The following is a 10,241-nucleotide window of genomic DNA, read 5'->3' as shown; positions in this document are numbered from 1 at the left end:
TGCAGAGGGATGCATTTTAGGCTCACCTGAATCACTTCACTTTATTACCAGTCAAAATATGTTGATATCTGGGTGTCACAAATGGCAGTTTTGCGATCACAGAAACATTTTTTTCAGGATTTTACTGATTGATATGGTGCCGAATACATTGTGTTTAAAAGCTCAGTTACAAAACGTGTGAGATAATGATATGAATGTGTTTTTCAGGGTTACGAAAGGAGCAATAAAACATCGAGCCTCCATAGGTTTCCCCTCCCTCCCCGTTGTGTTCACGATTCCCCAGCCGGTTTGTGACCTTATGCTCAATATTACCCCGGTGTCGTTTCACCCGTCATGCACCTTCAATGAATCTGGCCGGTCTCATTCATGTATTTATTCAGTCATTCATGCTCCTCGGCCGTGAGATTTTAACACCTCACACACAAGCTGTGAACGTTGTATCACCTTCACACCTACAGCATCTCCTGCACGCCTTGTTTTTGGGGGCTGCTCCTCGCCGAGCGGACGACACTGTGATCACGGATGTCACACGACGCACGCCGTATTCTCCAAGACAGCAGAAGACTCGCTCGCCCATGTGACTACTGCCTCAAGGTTAACCTGTTACCATGGAGACAAGCCCGCCAATGAAAATTCAGCAGACGGTTGCGATGTTGACTGCAAGCTTTTTGTTTTAAGGGGTGACCTATTTTTTTTTTTTCTTTCCGCCCCCCCCACCCCCACCCCCAACCACCACAGCTACTCAGACCCACTACATGGGCACGTGCAAACATTCACACAGATGAAGAAAGAAAACGGGGAGGCTACTCAAACACACACACACGTTCACATACACACACGTTCACATACACACACACACACACACGTTCACATACACACACACACACACGTTCACATACACACTACATGTGAGGTTGCACACAAAAGAAACGAGCAGCCTGAGATATAATGTGAGAAATGAGTAATATTTTGGGATTATTGCCTTAATTTGACCCTCAGATTAAGATTAAAAGATCTTTTATTTGATAGATCTGAAGACATGAATCTACAGGCAGCTTTTGAGATCAGCAGAAAACCTTTTGAATCTAAAAGGATCTTTCTGTAGCAGCCGGCAAAGTGAACTCTTGGTGATATTTTATCCTTTTAGAGAAGGTTTTCTTCAGTGTTTCAACAGATTCTGCTGTCTTTCAAATTTAATAACTGACACAGATAGTTTTTAAAGTGCCACTTTATTACAAAAGTATAAACTTGACTGACATTTCATGAATAGTAATCTTGATATAAAACATTACAATCTTTGCACTTTAGCACTTAATTACACGCTTTTTGAGTACAAGACCCTGTAGTCTGAATAGCAAACACACAACGTTAGCTGCCACATTTAACTTAGCTGGGCTTTCCAAGAACACACCGTAGCTTCATGGCTTCAAAAACAACAAACAGAATACACTGAACAATTTTACATTGCAGCTGTATTTTTTTTCTTCTTTTTTTTTCTTCTTCTTCTCAGTCCTGTGTCACAATTTAAAGTCATTCCAAAACACAATTAAACATAATAGAAAAAGATAGAATTCTTGACACTGATGATATATTTATTATTCTTTCTCTTTGTAATGTACATACACATTGCATCAACATACAGTATTATCACATTGTTTGCTGGGGATATTTGGTCAAATGAAAATCGCCATTGTCCAGGATGTAAATCTTTGAGTGTCTTAATCTCTCTGCTGCTTAGCCATTTGCTTCACATTTTTTGCAATATTTTTAAACACTGATAAACAGAGAGCGAGGACGGAGCGGTCGTCGATGGAGTGATGATGGGACGTGACGTTTTGCCTAATACACATCAGTTCTACTGTAGCTTTCCAAGCTGCACTATGGTGAAACCCGAGCAGATTCATACGACCGCTACGGGACTATGTTGATGAGCGGTCCACGGATGTGAGTGGGGACTGAGCAGAGAGGGAGGTGTGTGAGTGGGGTGGTGCAGTGAACTGTCTCCACCTTTAGGACTCGAGCAGTTCTCTTTAGTCTTGTTTCATCTGTACCCATGTGTGTGTGTGTGTGTGTGTACGTGTGTGTGTGTGTGTGTGTGTGTGTGTGTGTGTTTGTGTGTGGCGAGAGAACATTAACTCTCCTCTCCGCTGAACCAAATACATCCTCCATCCAACTGGCTTTGTGCTCTACAGAGAAATAAAGCAACACTTTAAAAAAAACAACCAACGACAATAGAAAAAAAAACAAAAAAAACATTCATATAGAGGTACCACATGACTTTTAGTTTTTAAGTTTTGATTTTTTTTTTTTTTTCCTTCACTTTTTTTTAGCATGCAACTTGTAGCAGGCAAAGTGCAGAAACAGGAAAAGTAAAACACTTCATTTACAGACGGCAGTGGAGACAGTGTTCAGCCCGTGTAGGATGAAACAAAACGTGGCGCGGTGAAATATCTGGTCGGCTTTTTAAACGTGACGATGGTCTAAATTAGTCGAAGCTTTTAAGAGGAATGCAAAATGTGTGCAATTTTTTTTGTTATATAATACTCTCATTGTTTCTCTTGGTCCCTGAGCTTTCAAGTATTTTGATTAGTAATTCATTCCTTTTATATCATCTAAATTCTGTCCTGAATCACATCTTGACCAACTACAGGGAAGGCCTGTTCATGATAAGTGCTACCAAAATACTTGCAGTGCCTTTTACCCCTATAGGAGTCCTGCTTGGACTTTTATTACCCGCTAGAATTGAGGAAGAATTTAGGCTTTTTACTTTATTGTGCTTTGCACATAAGTATCAATAAAATAGAAGTGCTACTATTACCTACAGATTGCTCTGCAATGGTCTTGTGCTCATTTTATATTCACTACCTTTGGATTCCTTTTAAGTTTGTACATCGGGACTTTGTGTTCAGCCCAGGTCATAACAGATTAACATTATCGCCCCCACGGCCTGAGAACCTAAGAGAAGGCATGGCGTTATGACTTGAATGTAAACAGTATGTGTGGGTGAGCATGACGGGGGGTGGTGCTCCTGGTGTTGGAAGGTGAGGGGGTCACGGTTGCAGCCGCCGCCTCAGAGCCCAGTCACGTACATCTCCATGCCGTCGTTGAAAGTGAAGATGGTGGTGGTGCTGGAGGTGGCGGAGCCCTGCTTCAGGTCGCCGATGCTCTCGTACAGGTTCTCCCCCGCAGCAGCAGCATGGCTTTCCGCGGGCAGGTGCTGTAACTTGGGGTCTGCTGCGTGGGCGGCGGGGGAGGGGGCTGCTGCTGCTGCAAGGGCTGCTGGGCCTTCTTCCCTCCTCGGCCGCAGGGTGGCACACGTGTTGGGGGGCCTCTCTCTCTTCCAGGCGCCTTCCATGTTCTCGTAGGCCAGATCGCACTCCTCTGTCCCGATGGACCTCGTAGCAGTGTGTCGTCGAGGGGCCCACCAGCGGCTTTTGCCCTCCTGAAGGGCCCACGTCTGGGGTTTGACCACTACACTAAACCCCCCATCCCGGTCTCGGTCACGGTCACCGCGACCCAAGGGTCCGGAAGCCAGGATTGGCTGGGGGAGACCCGGGCACAGCTCGCTTTCTTCTTTCCTGGTTTACACACCTTTGAGTACATCTCAGCCACCTGCAGTCAAACAAAACATTACTGGGATTGTGAAAAAACACTTATTCATATTAACGAACAGATATGTTCTTCTAATCTTAACAGCAAAGGGAATAACAATATTTCCCAATTATTCCTTTGACCATTTTTTGCTGCAAATGTAAAAGAATAAATAAATAACTTGTTTCTCAAACTGTGACTCTTACTCTTGGTTTCTTTTTACAACACAAGAAAAACATAAATGCATTTTTCTTCTGAAAATATATAATTATAGAAAATAACATCAATAGAGACAAGTGATACGTGGTAATACAACTTTTTATATTTTAGTTCACATCAAACAAATTGAGCAAGATCTTAGATCTCTTTCGGCTAATATCCTTGAATTATGGTCAATCTATTATATTCTGAAGAGAAACTGAATATTTCTTTGAGGATTCTTGAGATACCTCATTAAATTTACATTTGTGAAACAACCACTTGGGTAGGAATTTATTTTTTCACAAACGAATGAATAGCTCAAATCCACAGGTAATACTGTACACTAGAGGCACAAACTGGGGCATTTAATAGTAATATAATTGAGTGAAGTGCTGAATCGAGCAGATACAGAATGAGGAAGCTATAAAACGACGTGTAGAAACGGTTATATTAAAGCTACCTCATAGTAAATGTAACGCGATCAGGGAGCTTCAACATAGGAATTTAACAAATAAACTCGATTGCTGCACAGAACTGAAGCGTCCTCGCTCACTTCACCCGCAGCAGACGGTTGTATGTTCTCACTGTGTGAGCACCCAATGGTCCCAGGGCTTTATTCTGGTGCATGAGCATCTCCTCTTCCTCTGGAGGCTTCCAGATGTACTGCTCTCCGTTGCCCATAAACATCACTTCCTGGAAACAGAACCACAAGTTACACCTGGGGCAAAGCGAGTCACGTGTTCATGTCTTCTACGAATATTTGTGAGTATAATATATATATATATATATATATATAAATATTAAAACAGACCTTGATGGGGTTTATAAAGACAAATTAACCACTTTAACATGCATGCAGAAATCTATTGGATGGATATCATACAGTATTGAATGGATTTTCCCTGGAAGGTGGCACTTGTACATGTGCTTGTATTCTGGATGACTCAATTTCAACATGTTGCATCATCCACAAGAAATTCCGTGGCCAACAGGCCTGCGAGCAGACAGCGTACACATGTAAGCCTGTGAACTGTGCGTGTCGCTGAACTCAGGTCAGAGCAGATTGCACGACCTCGTGCAGCAAATGGTCTCCCGCTGTCACCTGGAGGGGAGCTCGAAGCCTTGTAGCCACAGTAAAAGCAGGCGTGCTGCCTCCACTCCTGCTGCTGCCAACATATGGGGGAGGTGACACCCCTGCGAGCCGAAATACCCCACTCTCCCCAAGAAATATTCCACAAATATACACAGCTCACTGCCCAGACTTCCAAGTTAGGACCACCGTAGTACTAACGCATCCCAACAGCGAGCACGATGACGCCCGAGTGCAGCGAAGAAAAACTGCAGCGTTGGCACGGTAACAACCGTGTAGCTCCTCCGTAGCATTGTGAGGGAGCTGGAAAGCATCCCCCTCTCTAAGGTGACCAGAATGCACATTGTCTGTGTAAAGTCTGACAGAATAGACAAATACGGCAAGGATGTTGGTTATGTTGTGCTTTTATTTTGGGGGAACTCCTACGGAGCACCTGAGAATGCAGCCACGGGGCTCAAGCTGATGTCAATTACCTTGTCGGGCGAAGAGAGAGGAGAGTGGATAGATGGTTGTTTGTTAAATGTGCCTTTGTTTGCTAATTCTTCAGTTTACACGGCATATTATTTAATCTGGATCCAGTAATACTCATTTGTGTTTTGCAAGGTTATGTCGTAAATATATTACTTTCATTTATTGTTCACTGTGTAACGGTGCAAGTAGAGACTGGAGTTGTTTATTTGTCAGCTGGGAAAGCAGACGGCTGCTCCATCTGTGAGACTGCTACAGAGTTTACACTTATTGTAACCTGCTTATGGTCGCTGGTAAAAAAAAAAACATCAAAGCTCTGGGGGGGAGAAAAGATTGCTACTTCACTGATGCTGCTCATTTCTCCATTCAGCTTTACCTCAATCAATCAATGAATGCCTGCACTGAACGTCATGGCAACACAAGGTACAGCCTGTTCGACTGACTAGATGAGGAGACCGACATTTCCGTCCATAGAGCCACACTAATAACGTGAAGTCAGAGCACAAGGCATCTACGTCTTAATCTGCTTTGTACGATCACCTCTGACTTCGAGACGATTGCCTGCATACGTCGCTGAATGTCGTGTGTTCTATGATGTCTTACGGGTCTAAACAGGTATTTAGCTGAGTGGGGGTTGTATTCCCTCGATCACACAATACAGAGCGCATCTTTTTTTAAGTGGCATCAAATACAAGGTCACTGACAATATGTGGAGAATTATTCACCTCTTTGTATGAATATCCATCTTTCTTGTTTATGTGTTATTTATGTATGTAATCTCGTATATTTCATGTTTTTCTAACTCCCACCTCCCACACACCCAAAAGAAAAGGTCACAATGCTTATTCATACTTTAACAATCTTAATATAAGATTAACTTACTAGCTTTTCCACTTTCAACTGCATCTCATGGTCTTCATCAGCGTATGGAGTTTGCCCAGTTGTCATGGAGATGAGATGCAGCTGAAAGCGCTGGAGAAAAGCTTTTAGTAAGTGCACCTTGATTTTACTGCACAATATGAAATGTATGAACTTTAAAGCTCAAGAACGGTTTTGTAAACAATTTTTAATCATCAGAGTAAAAAAAAAAAAGGAAACAAAGTTCCTCCACCAACCTTTGGGAATGCCGGGACATTGAAGGCGTCCACGTTCCTACGGGGCAGCTTTGTGCTGTGCGGGGTGTGGCGGAGGAGGGGCGGGATGTGACGGCGGGGCGTGTCGTGGAGGCGGCACCGGTGCCTCCCCCATATCCGTCCCACTGTCCCTCTCTGGGGAGCCTTTTCGGCCTTCCTCAGCTTCCGGACGCACGCGTACTCCGCCGTCTCCGGAGGGTGAGGGGTAGACATGACCTCGGACTCGGACTCGGGCAATCCCTCCTTCCACGTCACCGTCTGGGTCAGGGGGCGCCGGCGTGTTGGCGGGAACAGCCGGTGGGGCCGGGGTGTCCGTCTGCCCGGCCCTGCCTACCATGGCGTACAGGGCATCGTCAGTACGTGTGGTGGAGGAGCCTCGGCCCACTTCTGAGTAAGTGTGCTCTCCATCCTCTCCAGAGGGAATCTGGGGAAGCTTGCCTGCCTTGAGAACGAAGGTCAGAGTTAGGACCTGCAGGGCAGAAGGTCTGGACCTTTTTCTTTTTAGAAGCCTCTGAAAGGCATATTCAGGCCGATGCCCACCATAAAACAAAACTCACTTACGTTTACCTCTCGTTGTACTGGACAAACATTTGTGAACAGGAATAAAATCTCTCACTGGTAGAAAGTGAAAAATTTGGAGCTGACAGTAACTGGGAGTAGCTGTTTGAGGAAACGTGTCCAAATTGACTTAATTCCACTGCAGTGGAAGCAGGACAAGTATGAAGCAGGACATATGCTTATGTTTCTGTCACAAACACAGCTCCCTGTTCACTGTCAGCCGTGGAGCTCCAGGACTTGTCTTGGCTCTCTGATTTCTGTCTTTGAGAGAGAGATATATGCATGTTTATAAATCAAGATTGAACAGTCCATTGGAAATGAGTTGGTATTGTAATGTGAATTCTGTTTTAAGGTCAATTCCAAAGGGTTGCCGATTTAGGGCCAAATCAGGTCAGAGCGGGCCGAGGAAAGTGTGCGGTTTATTATTAGGGGTTTGTAATGTGTTTGTGGACGCCAAGATGAATCTGAATGTACTACACACATTTGTAGTATTCATGTTCTGCTATATTTACTTGAATTGTCACCATTTCATGGACTATGTTGATTCTGTTGGGTGAAAACCTTGCATCTCAACTGTTTTGTGATGTTCATGCTTTCAAACAAACTGAAAAGTACATGCTTTCAGTGGTGGAATATAAGTACTCAACTTCAAACCTTCAAAAATCTCATCTGATGATGTTAAAGGTGCTTTGTCATGCAGCTAAAACAAGAACAGACTGTTTAATTATATTTTGGAGATACAAGGTTTTCACGAGACGACAGTTCAGAGCAAAGGTCAGGATTTATATGCGAAAGGTGCACTCACTTTTCCCATTGCAGTTCATCTTGTTCATCTCAGTGTCTGATTTACTGATGGACCGCAGCTTTGACTGCCTGAGTATACCCTGACAACACACACACACACACACACACACAGAGAGGTTCAGTTAAAAACTAATTAAGACTGAAGAGGTGTTCTCTGAATGATGGCGTTCCTTGGTGAATTGAATTGCTTCAGCTTCCTCTGCTGCATCACAAACAAAACATCGAGGAGCGTGTTGTGTGATACCTACCATGTCCATGAGACGGTGTTTTCCACCCTCACCGGGAACATTGTGTGTCTTCCCCTTCCTGTGGGTAACACAACCGCTCCGTCACACAGGTTGACACTCACTACAGTGATTGTGTGTGTGTATGTGTGTGTGCAGAGTTTGAGTCACTATCCATGTGCGTGAGTCATGTTATGTGCATGCATGTGTGTGTGTGTGTGTGTGTGTGTGTGTGTGCGTGTGTGTGTGCAGAGTTTGAGTCACTATCCATGTCCGTGAGTCATGTTATGTGCATGCATGTGTGTGTGTGTTAGTGTGTGTGTGTGTGTGTGTGTGTTCGAGAGAAAAATATTACGAGAATACTTTGCATATGTGCGTGCCAGTTGTGTACTTTAATATAATTTTCCATTTCCATTTTAAGCTGTTTTATACTTCTACTCCACTACATTTAAGGAGGAAATATTGTACTTGTTACTCTATATTCATTTGACAGCTTTAGTTACTTTGCAAATTCTGATTTTAGATACAAAATTGATTTCAGCTAATAACTTCTGATGTATTATTATAGGTTAAACTCGCCAACAGTACATGTTTAGTGGCCTTTTACCAGCTGCAGCAATAAAGTGATGTACACATGAATGCATCACTTAAATGTAAGATGTTGACTGCAGGACTTGTAACATAGTATTTTAACTCTGTGGTATTGATACTTTTACTGTAGTAAAGTATCTGAGGAATTCTTCCGCCACTGGCGCGTGCGTGCATGTGTAAATGAGCACGTGTGTGTCTCCGTGTGTGCGTGCACAGTGCCTCACCTCTGGCAGCCCACGCACAGCACTACGATGAGGATCGTGACAACAAAGGCTGAGGCAGCAGCGATAGCACCCAGCAGCAGGACCTTGCCGTAGGGAGGAGCCGTGAAGTTTAGCCCGTCCTGCATGGAGGCCATGTGGGAGCGCTGACGCTCACTTGCTCTCACACACACTCACACTCACAACCTTACAACTCATCCACGCATGGAAGTGCCACGGTCTCACTGGGATCTGCAGCGAGAAGGCACAAAGCGGCGCTTAAATGACAGAAGTGATCTAACCCTAACAGAACTTTAAGTAGGTTAACAAAGGCAGCAGAAATAACATATTCACAGAGAGGGGAAGTAGCAGTTTGGGAAGAGGGAAAGGGAGAATTCCTGTCCAGCGCTGAAGCGGTGAAGTGAACAGACATTACGCCTCCGGCATGTGTTACCGCTTTACCTTGTTTGAGGGATTACTGAGATTTTGTGTCACACTTACATAGATCTCAACCCAATACCTGCTCACCAGCAACGATTTGCAGACATCTGGGTCTGCATAGCATACTAGTGAACCAGTGCTTAAAGTAGTCCAACAAATCTACATTTAGCATTCTAAATAAACCAGAAAACATATCTGAACCCTGAGTGCTGATCTGTTTGTCAGGCAGCTGCCGCGATGCACGTGTGTAAATGCATGTTTCCTATCAAACAAGAACCAAATACATATTGAGAAGGTACGATGAGTGACATCCGGTGCTGAACATGCCAGCAGGCAGAGTAACCTGAGACCCCGAAGGAGACGAGCATGAAAGCGGAGCGAGTAGACAGAAACATCTTGCTCGCTTCTTGCCAGACAATTTCACATTTGGGCAATGTAATATTTTTTCAAATAAACAATGAAAAAAAACGTGGCGCCACAGCCAAAAAGACATAATCAACAAGCATGTTCTAATCTCTGTCAAATCACACCATCTGTCTACTGCGACTGTGTGTTTATTCGTCATTGTCCATCAGCAACAACAAGACTGAGCGGCAGACTGCAGGGAACATACTGCCGGGTTTTGTCCAAAGTCTTGTTGTTGTTGTTGTTGGGATGAAAGATACTTAACTGTCTGTCTAGCTCTGTCCAAAATGTCTCTTGTGTATTTATTCAGCTTATGACTACAGATTTTCCTCGAAACAAAACGCTCCGTGGTGGATCTTGTGCTTCGAGACGTTTTCCTCAACCCTCCTTGCGAATGATCAAATCTGACGCTTTGAACAATGTGTTTCAGTCATGGATCCTTTCCTTTCAGACGGAATTTAATGTTCACGGTCCAAATTACTTTAACAATTTGTCTGCAGTCTGGTGAGCAAACCTGTCTCTTCTCTGACCTCAG

The 10,241-nt window shown here is 44.0% G+C and overlaps 1 protein-coding gene across 1 annotated transcript; it reads right to left on the bottom strand.

The window, feature by feature from the left end:
* Positions 1 to 3,070: 3,070 nt before the first annotated feature.
* On the bottom strand, positions 3,071 to 9,018 carry si:dkey-70p6.1 (uncharacterized protein LOC570575 homolog). Its single transcript, XM_034538212.1, is given in 15 exon segments — positions 3,071 to 3,232; positions 3,235 to 3,291; positions 3,293 to 3,520; positions 3,522 to 3,569; positions 3,571 to 3,612; positions 4,346 to 4,380; positions 4,383 to 4,485; positions 6,466 to 6,528; positions 6,530 to 6,618; positions 6,621 to 6,717; positions 6,719 to 6,916; positions 6,918 to 6,994; positions 7,892 to 7,925; positions 8,094 to 8,151; positions 8,885 to 9,018. Coding segments are annotated over 15 exon segments (1,425 nt in total).
* Positions 9,019 to 10,241: the final 1,223 nt, after the last annotated feature.

This window comes from Cyclopterus lumpus, chromosome 7 (genome assembly GCF_009769545.1).
Source record: "Cyclopterus lumpus isolate fCycLum1 chromosome 7, fCycLum1.pri, whole genome shotgun sequence".
In the NCBI taxonomy this organism is placed as follows: domain Eukaryota; kingdom Metazoa; phylum Chordata; class Actinopteri; order Perciformes; family Cyclopteridae; genus Cyclopterus; species Cyclopterus lumpus.
Note: the sequence above shows the minus strand (reverse complement) of the source record. Positions and strands in the feature narration are given on the sequence as shown.